Below are 25,978 nucleotides of genomic sequence, written 5' to 3' on the forward strand. Positions count from 1 at the left end.
TGTGCTTTTTCAAGGCTTTATTCCTAATAACTTATCCACAAACTTCTTTGACCGTGATCGAAACATTCAAGATATTGAAGGGAATTGACTTAGTAGAGAAAGAGATACTGTTCATCCTCTCCAAAGTGAAGAGAACGAGAGGGCACTCACTAAAGTTAGAAGGGAAAAGATTCCGTTCTAACATAAGGAAGTTCTTCTTCACCCAGAGAGTGGTGGAGGTCTGCAACGCTCTTCCGGAGGCTGTTATAGGGGAAAGCACCTTTCAAGGATTCAAGACAAGGTTGGATAAGTTCCTACTGGAACAGAACATACGCAAGTAAGGCTAGACTCAAATAGGGCACTGGTCTTTGACCTAAGGGCCGCCGCGTGAGCGGACTGCTGGGCATAATGGACTACTGGTTTGACCCAGCAGCAGCAAATCAAATGTTCTTATGATGGCGGTGGCGTCTTTTACTAACATCCCTATTCAGAGACCACTAAGCGAAGTACTTCTCTAAAATTAAAACTTAAAAAATTTAAAACTTATTGAGGAAGTTTATACCTAATAAATGAAAGATCTGGTGACGATTTGACACATAAATCTTTAGGCAGTGGGATTTTTTTTTTTAGTCTAAAGTGGTGTCGCTGAGGATCTGGGTTATAAAACTGAGTATACCTAATGAGGTATTAACTGTGATAGGGTTAATTTGATGCTATATACATATGTTATGTTGTTGCGAATTACCTCATTTGAATAAGAGCTGTGCATGTGTTACAAAGGACTAAACGATAGCATAACGAGGTCATGAGGTAGCCAAGTTGGTACCAGCAGGCTACAACTTCCCCAAATCAACCAGGTTATCAGGTACTATTTAGCAAGGCCCTAGAAGCTAGGAGGCTGGATGTTTGGTCAATAACCTGTTTGGACTATTATAACATGGTATATGGGGGCTCAGGTGTTAGATTAATATTGAATTTTGTACACTCATTTTTCCAGGATGATGGAGAACTAGTGAGGAAGCAAACAAAAACGATCTTGAAGGAGAAATATCCGACAAAACAACCAAGCTTTCTATGGTTGGCCTATAGATGTGTCTTTACAGTGTGAAGTGGAATAACTTCGTTCTCGTGATGGACCACCCAGATGGTCTTTGCTGTTTTAAAAACTGCAATAAAAAAAGCAAATTACAAAAATCCTCATCTAAATGAGTCTTGCTGCTGGTCGACAAGTCAATGAATGCGGTTTTTGTTTGCCTCGCTTCACTCTTCTAGCGTTCCTTTGGCCCATAGGGCTCCTTTTACGACGACGCATTAGGGCCTTAATGCGCGGAATGGCGCGCGCTAGCCGCTACCGCCTCCTCTTGAGCAGGTGGTAGTTTTTTGGCCAGCACGCGCTAATCCAGTGCATGCGTTAAAAACGCTAGCGCACCTTCGTAAAAGAAGCCCATAGCTGCTTGTGGTGACACTCTTAAACCATAGGAGAGGCAAGAAGGGAACACCTGTGGGCTTCAAAGGTATTTAGATTTGGGAGAAGAAGAGCAGAGAAAGGCTCTGAGATTTTTCAAATATTTAAACAGGGGGTTCTAAGCCTACATAATTAAGAAGGGCTTAATTTAAATTTTTATATGCAAGTATAGCAGAGCTTGGGCATATCTAGCTTTAATATACAGGGGGGGGTTCTTTAAAAACCTTAGAGAAGTTGATTGGGATAGCTTGAAACAGGCGAGCAGTCTCACCAGTCATCATGGCTCCAGACTGTTACTGTCTTACGCTCTTGCTTCCCATAATTGTGCTGCCTGCCTTCCTGAATCGGCTGTGTGGACCAGACAATTACAAACTTGAATGACTGGGACAGTAATGTAATGTAATGTAATTTATTTCTTATATACCGCTACATCCGTTAGGTTCTAAGCGGTTTGAAGAAAATATACATTAAGATTATAAATGAGAAGTAAGAAGGTACTTAAAAAATTCCCTTACTGTCCCGAAGGCTCACAATCTAACTAAAGTACCTAGAAATTAATAAAGAAGAGAAAATAAAGATGGTTGAAAAAAGAAAAATTCTGTGTGAATTTATAGGATGGAAATTAAACTGACTGTGAAGAACTGTATGAAAAATACATATGGAATGCAGTTAGAGAGGGTAGGTTACAATCTATTTATGGTATTTGTTTAATTGGAAGGTGTTAAGGTGGGTAATTTGGGGGAAGGTTATCTGAAGGTAGGTGAATCTTCTGGAGGTAAAAGAGGAGGGGTTAAGATATTTGGATGAATTTTTTGAAAAGCAGGGTTTTGATTTCTTTTCTGAATGTTTTGAAGTTGTCTGATATTGTCATGAGATTGGAGATGGAATGGTTGATTTTTGCTGCTTGTGTTGCCAGAAGGTTGTCAAACATTTTCTTGCGTTGTGTGCCTTTGAGTGGGGGGGGGAAGGCGAAAGGGTTCGAGGTTCTTCTGTGTCTTGAGGTGGAGATTTGGTAACATGATATGAAGCTTTGACAATGGTATGACCACTCACATTATACAGAGAGAGAGAGAAAAAAAAATCAGGATACAATTCTTGCTTTAGCCTTTCCATAGCACAAGAAGCCGTAACATGGGTCTGTGTTTTCTCCACCTCTCCACCCCTGTGTATAGGTCCTTGGCAGAAATGCCATGTTGCCAAACATCTCCCTACTGCAGCACTGACAACCCTGCATTAAATATATGCTTTTTTTTTTTTTTTTTGCTTCCAGTTCCTCCGCACACTCTGACTATCGAAACTGAGAAGGAGACAGCAATGGAAGGAGACGAAATAGAGTTGAACTGCACTGCAATGTCCAGTAAACCAGCTGCCACCATTCGATGGCACAAAGGGTCCAAGGAGCTCCATGGTAAATTTAAAATACTCTGTACTCTATATTTTGGGTCGACTGAGTATCTTTCCTTTAGTTGTTTGATGCCAAAAAAATTTTATTTATTCATTCAATTTTCTATACAGTTCTCCCAGGGGGAGCTCAGAACAGTTTACATGAATTTATTCAGGTATTCAAGCATTTCTCCCTGTCTGTCCCGGTGGGCTCACAATCTATATCTAACGTACCTGGGGCAATGGGGGGATTAAGTGACTTGCCCAGAGTCACAGGGAATAGCGTGGGTTTGAACCCAGCACTTCAAGGTGCTGAGGCTCTAGCACAGGGGTAGGCAATTCCGGTCCTCGAGAGCCAGAGCCAGGTCGGGTTTTCAGGATCTCCACCATGAATATGTATGAGATGGATTGGCATGCACTGCCAGAGGCAAATCTATCTCATGCATATTTATTGTGGAGATCATGAAAACCTGACCTGGCTCCGGCTCTCGAGGACCGGAATTGCCTACCCCTGCTCTAGCATTAACCACTGCGCCACACTTTAAGTCTTGGGAATGTTACTTGTTATGTATTTCCATGAACCAAGGGGTAAGGTTAGAAGTAAATTAGTCACTTAGGCCATGATTTTATAAAATGCGCCTACCATTAGGTGCCTAACTTAATTTTTTTAATTGGTTCAATTGACACTTAATTTAACAGTGCCATTTAAAAAAATTAATTTTCAGGTAGGCGCCTAACTCAGTAGGCGTCTACCTGAAAAGTAGGCATGGTTAGGGGCAGCTTGAGCATGAATTGTCTTAGATGCCGGTAAATTAGGCCAAGAAAATCCTGGCCCAATATGCCGGTGCCTAACCCACCCCCCCTCCCCCTTTTTACAAAACTGTAGTTCGATTTTTAGCATCGCCTACAGTGGTAACAGCTCCGACGCTCATAGGAATTCTATGAGCGTCGGAGCTGTTGCTGACGATGCTAAAAACCATGCTACAGTTTTGTAAAAAAAAGGGGGGTAAGTCGAGTTAGGCGTCGCTATGTGTGATTCTATAAACAGCACCTAGCGGTTGATTGACAGTCATGCCTAGCGGCGCCTAGCCACTTTGCATTGTTTATAGAATCTGGCCCTCAGTGTTGATTTTCAGTACTAGATGCCGAATTTAGGGGTCATTTTATTAAGGTGCGCTAACCGATTTAGCGCGCACTAAATCAGTTAGCGCACCTTAATAAAAGGACCCCCTTAGAAATCCAATTTAGGAAAAATAATTGCAGATTTCAGTCTGGCTGCTTGATTTGAAGCTCACTTTTGGCTAAGTTGGATGATCCTGTCCTTTTCTTGAAAGTTGCCTCTCTATCCCTGGAAGATCTCTTTAAACTTGAGGAAACAAAGGATTTCTCGGCCTCGCTCCAAACAAAAGGTAGGGGTCAAATTGAAGGAGACCCTGAAAAGTATAATTATTTTTCTACTCTTTTTTAAAAGACTTTCTCTCTTGTTTTTCTGATGCACCAGCCACTGACTCTTACGTCTGCTGATCATATCCTTTCTCTTGATGGCATAGTGATGCAGGGATATATGACATCTATAATCCTTAATACCTTTACCCAGGGAACACAGTCTCTTTTTCTGCTACCATTATCCTACTATCATAGATTCTCTGACACTTACCCAAATAACCCTACCTCTGTTAGTCACTTTCTAGAAAATTGCACATCCCAGCTAAATGGATGCAATGAGCTTCAAACGCTGCCCAGCTCCATTTCCCCTCCCTTCCAGGGGTCAGCAGCTCCAAAGAATGCCTCATCTCTTTGTTTTTTACAGTCTGGCCTGTCAAGTCCTTTTTTTTTTTTTTTATCTTTTTCACTTGAGTTGCCTTTTCTCTCAGCAACTGAGCAGTAGTCTTCAAGTAAGAATGGCTTCAAAAGTAGTTCAAAGACATGGTCTCTTGAAATGCTAAATCGCCATGCCAGTTCTCTCTCTCTTTCTCTCCAACTTTCTAGGTTTTGTTTTTTTTTTTGTGTGTGTGTGTGTGTGTGTTTTGTGAGCCTATAAAAATTAAAAAAAGAAAATTCCTCTGTGGAAAGAGAGGTGGGAAAAAGTGGTAGAAAGAAATTAATACAGCAGAAGGCATCTGTCTTGGGTACCATATAATTGCAAATAATTATATTTCTCGGTGATGTAGTTTGCATACATTGCTACTTCCATATATGATGTTATGTATCTGTTATCAGAAGAGGCGCAGTAAACCAAAAGTGCATTGATGATATCACATGATGCTGCGTCACAAATTTGGACTTAACCTATTTCTTCCAAGGGATTAATCATGTTAAACAGCGTAGAGATGAATTAAAAAATCACAGCTTTTGCACTCTTAGAAGATGTCACCCTTGAAGGGACTAACTACACAAAATCAGCAAAGAATATGGGAAGAGGAGGACACCTCTTCCCATATTCTTTGCTGATTTTGTATAGTTAGTATTTAAGACTTAAGCATTTTGGGGGGGTTTCGTTTTAACCCTTGAAGGGATCCATTTTTGTGGGAGTTGAGGGAGGATATTTTTCTTTCTTATTCTTGAATAAAGTTGATAATGGGTTTTTTTTGCCTATTGTCCATGTTGTTGGTTCAGCTTCAACCACAGCTAGGCATCCATGTCCTTGTTGCACTTAAAGGCTATTTTTCATGGGCACCCAAATGTTGCAGTAATATTAATGCAGGGGTCTCAAAGTTTCAAGTTTCAAGTTTATTTGCATTTGATGAATCGCTTATAAAAACATATCTAAGCGATGTACAGTTTAAAAGCCACCAGGTGGTGGTTTCACATACAGTTTAGACGAATTAGACAAAAGACAAACAATATAAAACAGTTAAGATAAGGACTTACATGAATGGGCAGGAAAGGAGGGAAAAGTTACAATATCTGTATTTGTTGAAATTTACATAAAAGGGAAAACACAATAAGGAACAAAGGGAATTGATAAATTTGATGGTCATAATAAGACGTAAGAAGTATAAAAGTGTCATGTCACATATCAAATGCGTCTTGAAATAGAAAAGTTTTTAAAATTTTCTTAAACGATAATAAGTCTTTTTCATTTCTTATATAGTTTGGTAGGGAGTTCCATAATGTAGGGGCCATAACGGAAAATATGTCGTTTCTTCTAGTGCCGATAATTTGCAAGGAGGGAATAGATAGTAAGTTTGAGGAGGAAGATCGTAAGGAACGTGTGGAGTTGTATGGAATAATCATTTTTGAGATAAATTGTGGTTCGTTGAAGATCAATGTTTTATATACCTGTAGTATAATTTTGAAAGTAATTCGGTGGGAAATGGGTAGCCAGTGTGATTTAATCAATAATGGAGTGACGTGGTCATATTTTTTTCGCTTTGTGGATTAATTTTATTGCAGTGTTTTGGATTATCCTTGAGGGCCACAATCCAGTCGGGATGTCAGGATTTCCCCAATGAATATAAGAACATAAGAAGTTGCCTCTGCTGAGGCAGACCAGAGGTCCATCTCGCCCGGCGGTCCGCTCCCGCGGCGGCCCATCAGGCCTATTGCCTGAGCAGTGGTCCCAGACTATCCCTATAACCTACCTCTACTCCTATCTGTACCCCTCAATTCCTTTATCCTCTAGGAACCTATCCAAACCTTCTTTGAAGCCTTGTAACGTGCTCCGGCCTATCACAGCAGTGCATGCACATAGATCTCATGCATATTCATTGGGGAAATCCTGAAAACCCGACTGGATTGCGGCCCTCAAGGAGGGACTTTGAGACCCCTGTATTAACGTATAACACACTCATTTATTGGGCTGGATTTCCCAAATCAGTGGGATTTGAGTAGAGTTAAAGACGTGGGGGTTCACTCTTCAAGGAACATGGTTTGTAGACTTACCTACATGGAAATGAGTTGATCTAGAAAGTCCTTCCACAGAATACATGTGCTTTTACTGCATATTTATTTATTCAGTTTTCTATACCATTCTCCCAGGAGAGCTCAGAATGGTTTGCATAAATTTATTCAGATACTCAAATATTTTTCCCTGCCTGTCCTGGTGGGCTCACAATCAGTCTAATGTACCTGGGGCAATGGAGGGGATTAAAGGGCAAATTCTATAAGAAGCGCCCAAAAGTTAGGTGCCTATATGGGCACGATTCAAGTAAAATTGGGTGCTGTTTAGTGAGTCGCGCTGAGCGGCACCTATTTGGGCACCTGTTTTGGAGGCGCCCAACAAATAGGCCAGCTCTAGGAACAACTAAAAGGCGCCTATGCGAGCGCTTAAGCATGCTTAAGAGCAGCGATTCTGTAACAAAGCCACGCCCATGCCCCACATGCATAGCGCTTTTTTTTTTTGAAGGCGCCTAAATTTTTAGAGGCGCCTTGTTACAGAATTGCTCTTTCTTGATATGCGCCTAAGTTTCAATTATTGCTGATTAAAAAGCTTAATTGTTATTCAATTTAGATAGGCATCTATCTAGATGGACGCCTCCATATTAGGTGCCTAACTTTAGGCTCCAGTTACAGAATGTGGGCCTAAGTGACTTGCCCAGGATCACAAGGAGCAACATGGGTTTGAACCCACAGGGTGCTGAGGCTGTAGCTTTAGCCACCGTGCCACACTCTCCCCCTTTCATACTTGATCTCCTACATAAAAAATCCAAAGTGCCACGCATAACTGGTATGGTTCAGGCTATTCTTCCGATGAAAGCAAAAACTGTGGATACAGATGTACTGGAGATAATATATTAAACACTGGCATATAAAACCTTGAAAATTCAATTTAAAAAGTACAATGATAAAAAATACTATGATAAAAATCCAACCGGACCCTACACGGTCTGTGTTTCGGTGAACACGCCTTCCTCAGGGGTCCAATGGTTTGCAACCTCACATATAAAGAATTGGACTGAAAACAGTTTATTGTCTTTAAACATGTGAGCAAAAAACACCACAGACAAACTGAAGTAGCAAATGTATTTTTTAATTGAATTTTCATGGTTTTATATGTCAGTGTTTAATAAATTATCTCCAGAACATCTATATCCACAGTTTTTGTTTTTGTTTTCATCGGTGGATTGTTTTTACTGTGGATCATTGGGTCTCCCCTTTTTCTTTGTCAGGCTATTCTGCACCTGAAATGCTTTATGCCAAACTGTAGGAAAAATTTGAATCATGCCACTTAAAAGCAATCCTGAGTTTGTGCTACAAATTAAGCTAGAAGGTAACTTGATGTGTTTTGCTTAGAGATGCATAGGGGCCCCTTTTTCTAAGGGCAGCAAAAAGTGGCCTTATCTTACCCTTGCACAGGTTTTTTCAAATGCTAAGGGTTCTTGTGCCACAGTGTAAAATGGCTGAGCTTTTAATTTTTTTTCTTTGTATTAAGATCCATACACTAATATTGCTATTAGCACACAGTCATCAATAAAAAATTTAGGGCTCCTTTTATGAAGTTTCAAGTTTATTAAAAAATTTTATTTAATCACAAAATCATAATCCAAAGCGATTTACAAATAACAATAAAATCTGGGTAAAAAGAAGAACACATTGATTAAACCAGACAGTAATACAACATTTGACCAACAAACCACAACAGAGAAAAGAAAGAAAGAAAAAAAAAGGGTTAAATACAATTTATAAACAAAATAAAAAGGGCATAGGTAATGAAACAATAGGATAGGAGAAGCTTACCCGCTCAATTTTCGCTAACAGTATTATTAATCCACTAACAAGTATCTTAATTATATAGAATTTGAAGCAGCGTTAGGCTTTTTTACCGCCGGCCGTGGCGTTATTAGCTCCAACTTTCATAGAATTCCTGTGAGCGTCGGCGCTAATACCTCCGTGGCCGGCAATACAAAAGCTTAACGTGGCTTTGTAAAAAGGGGGGGGGGGAGGTTAGGCAGTAAAGGCATGCGTTAGCCAGTTACTGTGAGGTAATGTAACTGTTAAAACTGATTAGTGCAAGAATGCCCGCTTTCCCCCACCAAAACCTGAAAAAAAATGTTGAGGATCGCCATTTTGGCATTGGTTGCAAATATCTTTTATCCTATGCAAGCCCAATAATCCCTGCCTTGTTTCTTATGTGGAAACATGCAAGCTGTGCCCTATGCTTTCCTATATAAAATCTATATACAGTATATATATATACCGTATTTGCCGGCGTATAAGACGACTGGGCGTATAAGACGACCCCCCAACTTTTACAGTTAAAATATAGAGTTTGTTATATACTCGCCGTATAAGACTACCCCTTCTTCCGCACACCTTCTGCACAACCTTCTGCCTGCCTGTCCCCCCCTTGAAGGTCTGCACCCCCCGAAGGCCTGTCTCCCCCTTGAAGGCCTGCAGCCCCCCTTGAAGGCCTGCACCCCCCCTGAAGGCCTGCCTGCCCCCCCCTTGAAGGCCTGCACCCCTTGAAGGTCTGCACCCCCCCCGAAGGCCTGTCCCCCCTTGAAGGCCTGCCTGCCTGCCTGTCACCCCCTCCCCCTTGAAAGCCTGCCTGCCTGCCCACCCGCCCCACCCTGAAGGCCTGATGCCCCGACCCACCCCAAAGGACCGCTCGCCCCCCTGGCCTCCCCGCACCACCTATGAAGCAGCCGCAGCAGGATCGCGAAGTCAGTGTCAGCGATCCCTGCGCTGCTTCCTGCGCCACGGTCCCGCCCCTCCTCTGACGTCAGAGGAGGGGCGGGATCGCTGACGCTGACTTTGCGATCCTGCTGCGGACTGCTTCACAGGTGGTGCAGGAAGGTCAGTGGGGCGAGCGGTCCTTCGGGGGTGGGGGGGGATTGAACGGCAAGGCCGGGAGCACCCCCTTAGGGCTGGCACCCGGGGCACACCGCCCCCTCCGCCCCCCCCTTGGTACGCCACTGCATGTAAACAGTACCCGGCGTATAAGACGACCCCCGACTTTGGGGAGGATTTTAAGGTACTGAAAAGTCGTCTTATACGCCGGTAAATACGGTATATTTTTTTTTTATTTTTTAAGATTCAGGTGAATTGACTTTGTTGGGCTAATGAATGTTTTTAAGATGCAAACTTTTTTTCTTCAGAAAGTGGATGAGAGAAGGAGCTGCTTAGTTCCAAGAATATGTGCAAACCCAGCAACTGTTTTATCTGTACCCAACGGCAAAATTTTCTCATTTTGGATGCGAAGAGAGTGAAAAACTTTCTTTGTAGTTTTAAAAATTTTTTACTTAGAATTTGATGTGAAACTTTAACCTAGTGTGGGGTTTTGTGCTGCTGCTTTTTATTGTTTGTTTAATCCTGTAAATCACCTTGACAGGTGGATAACCGAAAGACACTTAAGCAAAAAATAAACATCCATACATGTGGGCTTAGTAAAATCTGGCTGAATTTTATTTTTGCTTCCTTTTTTAATAGCTTTGATTATTTGTCCTTAGTTCTATTAATATTAATGGGTTTGAATTTTTTTCTTTGTTTAGATTCCACTATGCCCCTGTGGCCCATGTAGTCTTCTTATGGTGTTGTCTTTAGACTTATTGTATTGTATTATATTTAGACTCGTTGTATTATATTGCACTGTGTTGTATACACTCATTGTATTGTATTGTATGGTATTGTTTTGTCTTGTATTGTATGTTGACTTATTGTATTGTATTGTGACCTTGTTATTCGCTGAATGTCCAGCCTTCTTACAGTGTGAACCGCCTAGAAGTCACCTGACTATGGCGGTATAGAAAAATAAAGTTATTATTATTATTATTATTATTATTCCATAAATTTGAATGTACTCATAGAGCCATTTATTTTAATAGTCCTCTGAGTTTCTTTTAAACACATGCTTTAATAAAAATATTTTTTTAAAAATCAAAATTTACCCCCCCCCCCCACTTAAGCCATGTTAGGCTTTTTTTTTTTAATCACCAGCCATGATAATGTTAGCTCCAATGCTCATAGGAATTCTATGAGCGTTGGAGCTAATACTGCCGTGGCCAGTGATTAAAAAGCCTAATGTAGCTTTGTAAAAGGGGGGATTAGTGTTGGAATATTCCTTTTCCTCTTCCAATAATCTGTAACAGAATTACTTGTATGTGCTTTGCTGAAGAAAGCATCTTGACTTTAAGTGGAGGAGGACTAGAAGAAAATAACCTATGGTCTTCCACTGGGCATGCCAATAAGGGCTTTGCTGATGCATATCTTCAGACCCTCTAAAATTACTGTGAGCACTAGGAATGCAAGCCATAGTAGTAAAGTATGAACATTTTTTCCGGAATGGTTTGGGGAGTTGAAGACAAGACTCTCCATTAAATATAAGCCATCAGGAACTAATTTTTGTGGCACTAATGTTTCATAGCATGGTTCATTTTCTTTGGTAGGAGCAATCTTAATGTAGGTCTCATCATTTTTTCATTTCACAGGCCAGTTGGAAGTAGAACGTTCAGAGGCAGTGTTGTTCATGGTTACGAGTCGGATTTTACTGAAAGTGGGGCGTGAGGATGATGGAATTCCTGTGGTCTGTTCAGTAGATCACCCAGCAGTCAAAGATCTAGAGACACAGCGATATCTTGATGTCCAGTGTAAGTACCACAGGATGTATGATTCCTTTTCAGATGAATATTTGTTGTTGTAAGACTGTCAGATATAAATATTAAAACAATTAAGTTAAGAGGTGTTAGGGCACCTAACATAAGAATGTAAGAATAGTCTTACTGGGTCAGATCAATGGTCCATCATACCCAGTAGTCCATTCTCATGGTGGCCAATCCAGATCACTAGTTCCTGGCCAAAACCAAAGAGTAGCAACATTCCAGCATCTCAAAGATTAGCAGAATTTTGGAACCCCAACCAGAGCAACATTCCAGAAGTGAGATTGTGATGTCATAATGCCTCCTTCCATAGTGCCTCAGAGCCAACTCCATCAGTGATGTTACAATGGCTTAATTGTCCTATACTCGGCTCACGTAAGAACATAAGAATAGCCAATGGTCCATCAAGCCCAGTAGTTCATTCTCACGGTGGCCATTCCAGATCACTAGTACTTGGCCATGTTACTGATCCCTTCCATGTAAGGGAGAATTCAACTCTTTGGAAACTGATGCTTAAGTTGATACATATTGCTCATAAACCAAAGCTAATTAAAAGTGGTGTAAAGGAAATGATCATTTCATGCAATAAAATATAATAATATAAACAGTAAAGCATTTCAATTAAAAATAAAACATAAAGATGTCTACTTATCCTTGCCTAAAACCAGACACAGGGTAACGGAAAATCATTAAGAAGGAATAACAAAAAGTTGAGATTTTTCTAAAAGTCAGCAAGTTGGTTTCATGACCTAATTCAATTAGACTAAGGGCTCCTTTTACGAAGGTGCGCTAGTGGTTTTAGCGCACGCACTGGATTAGCGCACGCTAGCCGAAAATCTACCGCCTGCCCCTATCTTCCAATTAAATTTTAGTTTTTTTCCAATTATGAAGTTTTTTTTCCATTATTGAAGCCAGATTACTAATTAAGTTGGGCGCCTAGCTTTAGGCGCCTGTTACAGAATTTTGCAATCTCTGAATAGTGTCAGGGTAGTGTGGAGTTCTCTGGGCATTGCTAACTTTGTATCAGTGCCCGGATGCTAATTGGTTAACTTAGAACAGCAGAAAGGCTGTCCTAAGTTAACTGGGTAATTATCTAGGTGCCACCACTGGATATCGGCGGTGACTAGGTAACTCCCAGCAGCCACCTCAAACCGGGGGATTCAAAGTTAGTACTTGGATAGGGACTGGCATTGAAATATCTTGATCTAATTCACCCAACTGTGGCCTTTAAAAAAATAGAATATTGACTAACCCCTATCTGAATATTGCCTCCTAAATTTTCAGCTGAAAATTCATCCTAATTTAGGAGTTTAAAAGTTATACCTGGAGATATAGGGTTGCAATTCATTTGCCTGAATATGAGTCTATGAGCCTAGTAGTGAAAATCAGTGCAAAGCTCCTAGCTTTTCTCTCCACGCTAAATCCTCTCCTGTTGCCTCGTCTCCACCCCCACCCCTTTTTTATGCTTCTAAAATTGGGAGTTTAGTGAAAGTTTTAGTATAATTTTAGGAAATCAGCCTTAACAAATTTTCAGAGAAGCCAGTTTATAAGCAGAACTATCCAAATTAGATGCATAAATCTTTTGAATCTCAACCCCTCCCCAAATAAACAGGTCTGCTAATCCTGAGAACTTTGACCTCCAGGGCTAGGATCTTAAATTGAATCTGTTCTATTATTGGCAACCAATACAGATCAAGAAAGAAAGGGTGGACATTTTCCCTCTTACTATGGCCGGCGAAGTCTTAGGCTGCAACATTCTGCACTGTTTGCAGACTTCTAAAAGACTCTTCTGAAAGACCGTATGCACTGCTTTACAGTGTTAAGGATAAAATCACGGCTGTTTATGTAATTTTATACCCTAATGCAGTGGTTCCCAACCCTGTCCTGGAGGAACACCAGGCCAATTGGGTTTTCAGGCTAGCCCTAATGAATATGCATGAAGCAAATTTGCATGCCTATCACTTCCATCATATGCAAATCTCTCTCATGCATATTCATTAGGGCTAGCCTGAAAACCCGATTGGCCTGGTGTTCCTCCAGGACAGGGTTGGGAATCACTGCCCTAATGTATAATGATCTTTAACTTTTTACGCTATGTTTTACACCAGAGGTCAAGTTTATTGCAAAGTTAATGTCAGGAAATGGAAACCCAAACATGACAGCGGAAACCAGAAGTCAACTATAATCAACTTGGTTTATTGAGAAAATTAATTTGATAATTACAAGGAAAAATTGAATCGATGCAATGAATTAGTGAACAACTGGAGGCTTCGCGAATAAGTTACAGCTTGTGATTACAGTTGAACTTCCCATTTTCTAGTTTCAAGTTTATTAAAATTTGATATAATCGCTTATCTCGGTTTACAAAGCGAAATATAATTATTTTTTTTAAGGGGTACATTTTAAAAACAAATTATAGACATCATAAGATCACAAAAAAACATTAACTGACGCAAAAGGGAAGAGTGGAGAAATACAATCTTTGTAAGGAAAGGAACAAAAAGGACAAAAATGACAGGGAAGGGTTCTCTATAACAACAACTAGAATCTTTAAATATATCAAAGGAAAAGTATATATTACCCCAATTCCTAATTCTCTCTTTATGAAACAGCTCACGTACTCCGTAGAGGAAGGGGACCAAACCAGGAACAGTCCCTCTGGAGCAGCCCTTCCTCTCTGAATAGTCTTATATCCAGAAATTTTAGACCATATGACGAGATGGAAAATCCCAAACTCATGGTTACATGGCTTTTAGGGCACATGTCTTCTTTGCACAACTTCTATAAGGAGGGGGACAGAATACATAATACCAGGCAATCTTCACTAGCCAGCTTGTGTTAACACCCTTACACCTTAGCTTGATTGGTGCCTACGTGATCATATCAGTTCCTCTGTCCCTAGAACCCCCTTGCCTTTCCATGCCCATCCTGCACCTGCTGCTCGGGCAGGACATGTCACAGATAATCCTGTTTTCTTCAGCCATCTGGATATTCTGCTTGACCATCATATTCGGGTCCAACTCAAACACGTGATGACTGCCAGTTTATCGGTCAGCCAAGCAAAGGTCCTTTGCTGATCTGAAAAACAACCTCCTTACAACATCGGTCTTGGTCAGCAATTTCAGAGGCAGAAATAGGTCCTTCTTGACTCCATTTTAAATTAGCCACTGTCTCCCTAAATCTATCATTCTATAATCCCCATTACAACAGTAGTCCAGTGTGCTTAGTATTAAAGTCAGAAATGTAGATTGAAAGAGCTATTTTGACAACTAGTAGATATCTGTGGATCAAAAGAGACTTGTGTATCCAGTTTCACTCTGTTTCTGACAGAATCTCAAAAAGAGTTAATTTTCCCTTTAGCCAAAGATCTACTAGAAAACTGAAGACAATCAAACTTATCCAAGTATCTTCCATATCTAATATAATAAAACGCTAGGCCTCGCATGCGCACTTCCTATGTGTGCGCCGGTTTTCCGTGAGCTGTAGCGACCCATAGGAAGTGCGCATGCGCGGCTTACAGTCTGGCCTGCTCCCTGTTGAAAGACGCAGCGGTGGCTACTCTGTAAGTTGGCCGTCCCTGCCGCTGTCGTTCCCTTGCGCACCGTACTCTCTCCGCTCTCTTTCTTCCTCCCCCCACCCCCGACACGGATGTCGACCGCGGCGGCCCGAGTCGGATGTCGGCCGCGGCGGCTGCAGGCCGCTGCAGCCAAACCCGCAAAGCATTTTAACATGGAGTTCAGGAGGAAGGTATGGGGGGAGGAAAATACTGCACAGGGAACTGGGGTAGGAGGGAAATGCTGCAACACACGGAAATGGAGGGGCAGAAAAGGGGTTGATGGACAGGGGAAGAGGTGCTGATGAACAGGGAGGGGGGTCAGAAAAATGAAGACAGGCCTACTGCTGGACAGGGGGAGCAGGAAGGAGGTGATGATGGACAGGGGTCGGTAAAACAAAGGGAGAAGGGCTTCTGCTGGATAAGGTGAGCAGTGATGGGGTGGTGGAGGACACAGGGGAGGTAAAAGGAAGGGAGAATGGACAGGGGGAGCAGGCAAGGGGTGGTAGTGGACAGCCAAGGGAAAAAAAAGACAAGACAGAAATACAGAAAGCGGCTAAGGAGAGAGAGAAAAAAATAAAGACAGACACACACACATATATTCTAGCACCTGTTAATGTAACGGGCTATAAGACTAGTTTTCCCATAGTCACAAAGATGAACCGGCCCTTTAAATCCTGGATTTAAGAGCTCCTGTTTGGCATATGAAAAGACACAGCTACATCACTAATCCACCCAACTCTTTGTCCAATTTGATCCTAACAACTGAGGACTGCAATAACTAATAGAACTTTATCAAATCATCTAGCAGACTGCATATCCCATTGCTTCAGCTTAGCAGGATTCCAATTAAATGATGCAGTGAAAGCGCATCAAGTCGGAGCCACGGCAACCTCGGTTGTCCATCTCCATTCACTGTTCAATGAAGAAATATGTGGAGCTGCAACATGTCTTCCATTCGTACCAATACATCCACTACTGTCTGGACATTTGTCGGGAGTAATTTTATAAAGATTTTTGCTTATGCACATAGCAATTACTTTTATTCAGGCCACGCTTGGGCATGTACACAGACCAGGGAGGTGATTTGGGCAGAGCAGGGGAAGAGTTGCAATATACATGCATGTTTTGCAAGATACACATGTGCATACGTAAAGAATACACAGACATGTACTTTGGAACAGGGGTAGATTTTGTGCAAGACGTAGGTGCCTTTAAAAAGTAGACTTTCAAAAGGCTCTTTTTGGGATGTGCTATGTAGGTGGCCCTGTTTAAAATCAAGCCCTAGAGAGGCAGCCTGATAGAACAGTGAGCTGTGAACCAGGAGAACCCGGTTCAAATCCCGCTGCTGCTCCTTGTAATCTTGGGCAAGTCACTTAAGCCTCACTTAAGCAGATTGTGAGTCTGCCAGGCACAGAATACCGACTGTCGGTGGCATAGTAAAGGGGGGAGGCAGGGGCACTGGCACCTGTCCTCTGCCCCCACTCCATTCCTTCCCCCCAGTACAGCGCGCCCCTCCCTTCCCTCCCACCTCTTTAACATTCGTGGCACAAGCAACAACCCCCCCAACCTGCTGCTCGCACCAGCTTCGGCTCTGACATCACTTCCTGGATTCACACCTAGGAAATGATGTCGGAGGAAGAGCCGAAGCTGGTACTAGTGACCTGGATTGGCCACCATGAGGACGGGCTACTGGGCCAAATGGACCATTGGTCTGACTCAGTAAGGCTATTTTTATGTTCTGCCAGGACAGATAGGGAAAATACTTAAGAATGCCTGATTACTATTCAATGTATTGTAAATCGTTTTGAGTGACTCTCTTCATGAAAAAGGTGGTTAATAAATCTAAATAATATCATCCACTTATAAGTAACCTACAAAACCAAAAGAGTAGATGATGGATCCTACAGTACTCCCCCCGATATTCGCGGGGGTTCCGTTCCAGGAACCCCCGCAAATATTGAAAAACCGCAAATACGTTTTTTCGCCTGGGGAGGCAGGAGAGGGCAGCTGGAGAGGCAGGAGAGGGCAGCTGGAGCGCCGGCGAGTGAAGGAAATCACTCGCGGTATGCTCCGACCGCCTCTTCCTGCACTAAAGTCAGACTTCACCAATCAGGAGCTAGTTTGACACGCAGCTCCCGATTGGTAAAGCCCGACTTTAGCATAGGAAGTCCCAGTTGGAGAATAAAGCGAATGACCAGGACTGCGAACCGCGAATGTCCGGGAGAACACCGTACTGTATACAATGATAAAAAAGGTGAACCCTGAGAGGTACAGTAAGGAAGTAGATGATGCCATTTTTTCCACCCTGTATAGTTTGTCAGAGAAAGGGACAAATCATTTTTATTGATTATTTTTTATTGTACACCACACCGACTGGTTGGCATGGGAAGGCAGTACGGATATTTATATGAATGAATAAAGATTCAGTCGCAGTTAAGCCAAGCTGCTCACACCTGCCCAACAGTATCAAATACACAGAATAGGTCTTGCAGCACGAGCAACACTGGTTTATCTATGCCATGTCATATATATCATTGTATAGAGTTACCAGTAAGAGTTCTCTACCTGACCCTGCTTGAAGGCCTCCTGGAGTAGAAATAGCCCATTAATATTCTCTAACAGTAGTCCAATTTGTTCAGCCACCATGTCTTCAATTAACTTATCCTATCACCAACTCCCTGGTTTTGACTACGGTGATGGAAAGAGTCGTGGCTATTCAGTTACAACACCTGGAGAATTTTAAACTTGTTAGCAGACTCTCAGTTGGGATTTTAGAAGTTTATTTAGCAGTGAAAGTGTCTTGGCAGCATTATTAATAGACTTGAGACTCTATTTAAATAGAGGTTTTCAACATGAGTCGATGGCACCTAACAACAATTCAGATTGCATAATACAGATTTGATCTATCTGCTGTCCTTGATATGGTTGCGTACAACAGACCTTTTTTTTATACATTAAAACCTTAATTCTACATGTGGCACTCAAACTTGAGTGTGCACCTAATTTGCATATGCAAATTAATCGTTACCCAATTAGCACTAATAATTGATTATTGGGCACTAATAACTGATTATTGGCGCTAATTGGTGTTCATTTAAATTTATGCACACATCTTTAGGTGCCAGGATCTGTGCAATCATTTTACACATGGATTAGAAAAGGATATGGGTGGATCAGGGGCATTCTTGGAATTTACATGTAATGTTACAGAATAAGGGAGATCTGCACCTAATTTAAGTGTGAGAATTTACACCAGGTTTCAGTTGGTATAAATGGGAGTGACACGGGGACTAATTTGTCCCCGTCCCTGCAGGAACTCAATTTCCCTGCCCTGTCCCCGTGAGTTTTGTCACTGTCCCTGTCCCATTCCTGTAAGCTCTGCCTTAACCATGCAAGCCTCGAACACTTATGATTTTAAAGTGTTTGATGCTTGTGCAGATGAGGATAGAGCTTAGACATTGGTGGAATGAGGCATTATGACATCACAATCTGAGCTCTAGAATGTTGCTGCTTATGATTTAAAAGTGTTTGAGGCTTGTGCAGATGAGGACAGAGCTTAGGCATTGGTGGAATGAGGCATTATGACATCACAATCTGAGCTCTAGAATGTTGCTGCTTATGATTTAAAAGTGTTTGAGGCTTGTGCAGATGAGGACAGAGCTTAGGCATTGGTGGAATGAGGCATTATGACATCACAATCTGAGCTCTAGAATGTTGCTACTTATGATTTTAAAGTGATGCTTGTGCAGATGAGGATAGAGCTTAGACATTGGTGGAATGAGGCATTATGATATCACAATCTGAACTCTAGAATGTTGCTACTTATAATTTTAAAATGTTTGAGGCTTGTGCAGATGAGGACAGAGCTTGCACGGACAGGAAAAGAACTCGCAGGGACAGGATGTGGAAAAATTGTACCCGTTAGAGAATGGCATCAGGACAAATTTGTCCCTATCCCCATGGGAACTCATTTTCCCGTCCTCAGCCCCGCAAGTTTTGTCACTACCTCTGTCGCTACCCCATTCGTGTACGCTCTGCCTTAACTGCATAAGTCTCAGACATTTATGATTTTTAAGTGTTTGAGGCTTTTTCAGATGAAGATGGAGCTTGCAGGAATGGGGCAGGGACAGGAAAACTTGATGGGACAGGAAAATGAGTTCCTGTGAGGATGGGGAAAAATTTCCCCGTGTCATTCTCTAGTGTAAATCCTTGCACCCCAAATTGGGCATGGATCACAGCACCTAATGCTATTCTATAATTAGTGCCCAACTCTTGAGTATTATTCATAGAATAACATTGAGCACTATTGTCACCATATTCAGAATTTAGTCCTTATGGAAAAGGACCATCTGGATCTGTCCTAACTTGGTTTAAGAGATTCTGAACAAATACAATTTTCCAAATGGTTTAGCAAAATTCCACTTTGAAAATCTTGCCAATTAAGGAAGGATTCCCCACTTTTACCCATCCTCTTTAATATATATTTGAGCCCCCTAGGTAAATTATTATAGAAAATTGATGTTTTGCATTATGTTATGTAGATATCACATCACATTGGTGTTTCCAGTACATTAGGTATTTCTTATGATAACAAGCTGAATGGATGTCAATACTTAAAAAATTAATACAGAAAAAAAGTAACTTTGGGCAGTTCTTCATTTGTACTTCCTACCCACAAAATGTTATTTAACATTGGCTGGAATGGTTATTCCCTTACAAACTGAAAGTCAGATTTGGGGTGTTATTGTAAGTGTGAAACTTACAACTTACGTTAGTAAGATTGTTAGGAAAGTGTTATTTTTTTTATAATTTTAGAAGGATCCATAGAATTAGGAGATAAAGACTTTGACCATGTCCCATTTAGATTCCAGTAATATCTTTTTTTTTTCCTGAGATTTCAAGATTACATTACATTAGGGATTTCTATTCCGCCATTACCACGCGGTTCAAGGCGGATTACAAAAGAGTTATAGAAGGTGAATTACAGAAGATGTCTGGTCATTTTCAGGGAGAATAAAGAGTAGAGTAGGTTGTTTCTGTGGGTTGGGGAGTTAGTGGAGGGAAGGTCTTTTTCAGGAATTTCTTAAACAGTATAGTCTTTATTTTTTTTCTGAATGTTTTGTAGTCTGGGGTCGCTATCAGTAGATTGGAGATTTGGTTGTCAAGTTTTGCTGCTTGAGTGGCCAGGAGGCCATCATATAGTTTTTTTTTTCCTTTTAACTTCTTTGATTGGAGGGTGTCTGAATGGGGTATAAGTTTTCCTGTGCCTGGTTGAAGTGGTTTGGATGAGGCGGTTGTTCAGGTAGGTTGGGCTGTCTCCGTTTATAGTTTTAAATAGTAGAAAATAGAATTTGAATAGTGTTCTTGCTGGAATTGGAAGCTAGTATGATTTGAGGTAGGCCTCTGTAATGTGGTCGTGTTTCCTCAATGAGTAGAGTCTCAGTGCTGTGTTTTGAATTGTTTTGTTATTGTTGCAGGGCAGGGGAGGTAAAGGATGTTGCAATAGTCTAGTAGGCCTAGTATTAGGGATTGTACTATGAGTTGGAATTGCATAATCTCGAAGAATTTCCGAACTTGTCTTAGGTTTCTTATGACTGCGAAAGATTTCTGTATAGCTTGATTGATTTGCGGTTGCATGGTGCAGCATCTGTCTATTATAATTCCCAGTAGTATTAGGGTGGGTTGTATGGGGTAGTTAATTGCATTGATTTCTATGTTGGTTATGATTGGGATTTTGTTGTTTTCGAGAAGGATGAATTTTGTTTTGTCTGGATTCAATTTCAGTTTGTGGTAGGCAGATAGGCAGATACATGGAATACAAGTGTTATAGCATGTAGCTGTTAAATTTCTATTGGGGGGAGGGGAACCTGGACGGAGCATGTTAAAACCATTTTTAGTCAAATTACATTGGTTGCAAATTTGGAGGAGTGTAGTTTATAAATTGCTTTTGTTTATATTTAACATTTTATATGGATTGTTGCCAGCATAAATGCATAATTTTGTACAATATTTTGTGCCAACCAGATGGTTGAGGTCAGAAAATGAGAGAAGTTTAGTTGTACCAGAGACTTCAACAGGTTTCTGAGTAGTAGAAATTAGACAACATGTAGATGCGGACCTCAAATTTGGAACTCTCTTCTGGTGGAGATCCAAGAGGTTTCTTCTTTGAATTTTAGGTGGGGGGCTTAAGACATAGCTTTTTGCAAAAAAAAATCTGCTGGGTGTAAGATTTTGCTAAGTTACTGTGGAGTGATATGTTTTGCCTCTATTCAGTGGCGTAGTGAGGGTGAGAGGCGCCCGGGGGCGGTGGCACCCTCCCCGCCCCATTCGCTCTTTCCCCGTCCCCTTCTGCTGTGCGCGCCCCTTCCCCCATAACTCGTTAACATTTGCGGCGCCTCTAGCAACCCCAACCTACTGCTCACGCCAATATTGGCTCTTTCTTTGACATCACTTCCTAGGTGCAGGTCCAGGAAGTAACATCAGAGGAAGAGCCGATGTTGGCACGAGCTGCTGCTCGTGCCACGAACGTCAAAGAGGTATGGGGGAAGTAAGGAAAGAGGCGGGGAAGGAGCAGGGGGGCAGAGAGGAGGACGGGTGCCGATGCCCCCCTCCTTTCCTACACCACTGCATCTATTGAGAGATTTTTTGTATGTATGTACTCATACAGCTTTCAGGCATAATCTCCTCCACTTGTATGAGATTTGGCATCCGCACCTAATGAAGACCCTGTCAAATGAGTACAGTGTTTTCCCGCAAATTCGCGGTTCGTGGTTTGCGGACCCGGTCATTTGCGGTATTCTCCGACCGCCTCTTCCTGTACTAAAGTTAGGCTTCACCAATCAGGAGCTGCGTGTCAAAGCAGCTCCTGATTGGTGAAGCCTGACTTGTAGTGCAGGAAGAGGCGGTCGGAGCATACCGCGAGTGAGTTTCTTCACTCGCTGGCGCTCCAGCTGCCCTCTCCTGCCTCTCCAGCTGAAAAACTGTATTCGCGGTTTTTCGATATTCGCGGAATGGAACCCTCACGAATATCGGGGGAGTACTGTAGTCCCATTGATTATTGGCTTTGTGGGCTATATGTGACACTTTAAATAGATAAGTGCTATATTTTATATATTCTTTTGAGTGAATATATTACTGGAATTATATTACTGGAATTAAAAAAGTGACTAGGGATGTGAAGTTATGAGGTAAAGTGTTGGACTCTTTTGAGCAAGACTTCCACTTGAGCCAAGGCGGCTGAGGGTATAGTCATGACTTTGCTTAATTTCCTTGAAGTAATATTGTGAATTGTGACTTTTCAATATTCCTATGTGTGCAGGGGCCTAGTAAGGGGGGGTGGGGGTGCAGAGCGCCCTGGGTGCCATGTCGATGGAGGCGCTGGCACCACTCCACCCCACCATTGCACAGCATGCTTGCTTGCTCCATCCCTCCCCACCACCCTGTACCTCTGAATCACTTCCGGGTCACAGGGCCAGGAAGCGACATCAGAGGGAAATCCAATACTGGCGCAAGGAGTATGCTGGAGAAGCCACCCGCGCCGGCGAAGATTTAGAAGTATGGGGGGGAGTGTGAGTGTGGAGTGGGAGGGCAGGAAGTAGCAGGGAGATGGGAAGGAGTGGAGGTAGGGTCCAAGGGTGCTACCGTCTCAGGCTCCTCCTACCCTTTCTACACCACTGTATGTGTGTTGAGAGTTTGGGGCATACACTAAGCTGTTTTTAGTGTGGTAGGACTTATTAAATATCTGCTGCTTGCAAAAGGATAATAATTAGTATATGTAAGTAGAGGTAATCCCCTCCCCCTTTTACAATTGGTGTTGCAGAGGACCCTGTCAGGCATCGTAGTAGACTCCCTGGCATTAAAGAAGTACTTACCTGGTCACAAAGCCAGGATAAAATATTAGCATCATGCATTTTTGTGATCTTTGCAGGTTTTGTTTTTCCCTTTACCTGTTAATCTAAGGATTTTCATATCACAAGAGTCTGTTCAGCATTTCAGTGGGTTGTTTCATTTAGTGCATTTGGAAATAAAGTGCCTTTATAGAAGAGTTTGGTTGTCTGGAAAGTATCGTGTGCCCTCTTCCTTATTATTCGAGGTGGTGCTCAGATGGGGGCGTGTTTTTCAGTCCAAATAAATTTGAGACTACTGTGGCAGAATTAACTTACAACCTCTTTTCCAAAGCCCAATAGCGTGGGCCAATGCAGTAACTGCATTAAAGCCCACAGGGATTTAAAGAGTTTGGAGGCTTTTGCTGTGCAGCAGCTGCTAACGTGGCTTTGTAAAAGAGGAGGATAATTTTTTTGCCACTCTGAGCTTCTGTCACAGCTACTGAGTTAATAGGAGAGTGGGGAGGGGAGGAATGGAGTGGACAGTCATTAATTTATCGCATCTTTATTATTACAGTAGAGTTAACAGATGTACGGTTTTCCCTGGACAGCTTTTCAAAACCTGGCTTTGTCCGGATTTTGAAAAGCTTTCCAGGTGGTAGCGACGTCGGTACGGCATCTGCGGATGCAACGCGGTGATGTCATCGTGTCACACCAGCACATGTGCAGATGCCCCAACAAGTGACCAGTTTAAAGGGGCGGGGCTGGGGGGCGGAACAGGGTGGGCCTGAGGACGGGCCATGAGTCCAGATTTTTGTTCCTGAAAATCTGGTAACCCCGTTTATTATACAGTTTCACTGTGCTTTCTGCTGCCTTGTTATGTAAGTTTCATAAACCTGAAAATAGTGTAAATGTAAAGGTGATTCTGTACCAATTAAGTCTGTATTTTAAAATAAGCAATAGTGATGGAATATTGCCGAAATTGGCAGGTCTCAGATTTTCCAACAAGTCTGCTAGCATCTAATTAATTTATGCATACTTTAATGCAGTGGTTCCCAACCCTGTCCTGGAGGAACACCAGGCCAATTGGGTTTTCAGGCTAGCCCTAATGAATATGCATGAAGCAAATTTGCATGCCTATCACTTCCATCATATGCAAATCTCTCTCATGCATATTCATTAGGGCTAGCCTGAAAACCCGATTGGCCTGGTGTTCCTCCAGGACAGGGTTGGGAATCACTGCTTTAATGCATATTGACATTGCTAGTAGGGGCACCGTTAGCTTTAATCATTAGTGAGGGAAGCTTCACCCGAGATAACATATAGAAGTATCTGTACATTTTTTATAGTAGATTTGTGTAGCCTGGGGTAAATTCCTGCGCCAGGAGAAGTGAGGGTTAGCTCATAAATCGCCCCAGCAGTTATTAGCAATTCCTGGCCTATGGCTGCCTGTAAATTAACAGTGAGTTGATGTGAAGAGTTTTAAGTGGCATCTTTGCAATATGCAGTGTGCCTCCAGAGGGCAGCCTCTGTGATTGTCATTACAAGTGAATGAAATATGAACCCTAAGGTAGTGATGTAGCCCTCGAGTTCCAGAGGCTTCTCACTATGTCTAACAAATGGCACGCGTTTTTTGATAGATGTCATTCGTTAGACACAGCAAGAAGCCTCTGTGTTGATATCCTGGTGTCAGGTCAAAAGCGCGCCGGGACAAAGGCGCGCGCAGACAATTGAGCGCAGCGTGGAGGCGTGCGCCACAGAAAATTAGTGTTTTTAGGGCTCCGACGGGGGGGCGTGGGGGGGAACCCCCCCCCACTTTCCTTAATAGAGATCACGCCGCGTTGTGGGGGGTTTGGGGGGTTGTAACCCCCCACATTTTACTGAAAACTTCACTTTTTCCCTGTTTTTAGGGAAAAAGTTAAGTTTACAGTAAAATGTGGGGGGTTACAACCCCTCAAACCCCCCACAACGCTGGCGCGATCTCTATTAAGTAAACTGGGGGGGGGGGGCTCCCCAACAAAACCCCCCGTCGGAGCCCCTAAAAACAGTAATTTTCTTCGGCGCGCGCCTCCGTCTTGCGCTCAGTTGTTGGCGCGCGCCTTTGTCTTTCGTGGTGTTGTCTATGAACCGATATCCTGACTCCTGATGCAGGCGGATTATCACCAAAACACAGCACCACGCCCATGTACTAATGAGTCAACGTACAAAATTTTTTGCTCAAGCTTTGATTTGAATAAACTTATTTGGTGGTTGGAAGTCATTGCACCTGACCCCCTACTTTTGTATTTTTTTTTTGTTTTTGTTATCCTGTGTAGGGGCAATCTCTTTACCCTGGTGGCTTTTTGTGTTCCCCACAATAAGGTGCTAGTTTAAGGCATTGCTCCATAAATGCATTGAACAAACATGCTGGCAGCCCCAAATATAGAACTTCTAGCTGCCAATCATTACTCTCACTGTGGATCATATGGTTTGTGCACCAGTTAGATGCAGGGTTGCAAACTGAAAGCTGTCATGAGCAGGTATGCATATATTTGAAGCATCCTTTTGACTAATAGAAATTAATACTTAAAGCAAAGTGCATCAAAGCAGGTGGTGTTTGGATTCATTTAGTAATAAATTCCAGATTTTTTGTTTTTTTAAAGAAAAGAACAAGTTGGTAGGGGGAGCAGTAGGAGCAAAAAGAGAGGTCGGCTTACTTTTGAATTACTTTCCCAAGGAACCTCCCTGCTGTGACTGACCTTTAAGCAGAACTGAACTGGGTCACTGGCGGCTGCCTTTATAGCTGGCTTTTTTGGTTTGCTGCTGTTCATTACTGCCTAGAAATAAAACAAAATTCTTCATTTTCCTGGAACCTTTTCGGTTGAGAATTTATTTACATTTTCTTCTTCAAGGGAACAGCCAAGGGCCTGCAGTCTATGTGAATGCCATTTTCAATGTCCACTAGCATTTCTTGTAATGGTACCATTTCACTTTAATGACGCTTCAGGATCAGGTTTACATCAGAATGGAAATGGTATACACCAATAACACTTTAAAAGCATAGCTGTCCTTGTTCCTGGGGAATATGGGTCTGAATGACTTAAGATATGTAAGCCAATGAAGACAACGGCCTTGCTATGACCTTCAGGACTCAAGTTTGTGTTGGCACGGTTCTTCAACCTCCGGCGTAGCCAAGGGTAGACCCGGATAGGCTCAGCCTTACCCAGTTGATCCCCAAGACCTACGAGCTAAAAAC

At 42.2% G+C, this 25,978-nt stretch overlaps 1 protein-coding gene across 7 annotated transcripts in view; it reads left to right on the forward strand.

Annotated features, from left to right (window-relative positions):
• The window catches only part of CADM1 (cell adhesion molecule 1), a 752,856-nt gene that overhangs the window by 599,828 nt on the left and 127,050 nt on the right, over positions 1–25,978 (forward strand). For all 7 annotated transcript variants that reach the window (XM_033918796.1, XM_033918799.1, XM_033918802.1 and 4 more), the window contains 2 exons: positions 2,715–2,852; positions 11,197–11,355. In XM_033918796.1, the coding sequence (XP_033774687.1) occupies positions 2,715–2,852; positions 11,197–11,355 (297 nt within the window). The remainder of the gene's footprint in view (positions 1–2,714; positions 2,853–11,196; positions 11,356–25,978) is intronic.

This window comes from Geotrypetes seraphini, chromosome 13 (genome assembly GCF_902459505.1).
Source record: "Geotrypetes seraphini chromosome 13, aGeoSer1.1, whole genome shotgun sequence".
NCBI lineage: Eukaryota > Metazoa > Chordata > Amphibia > Gymnophiona > Dermophiidae > Geotrypetes > Geotrypetes seraphini.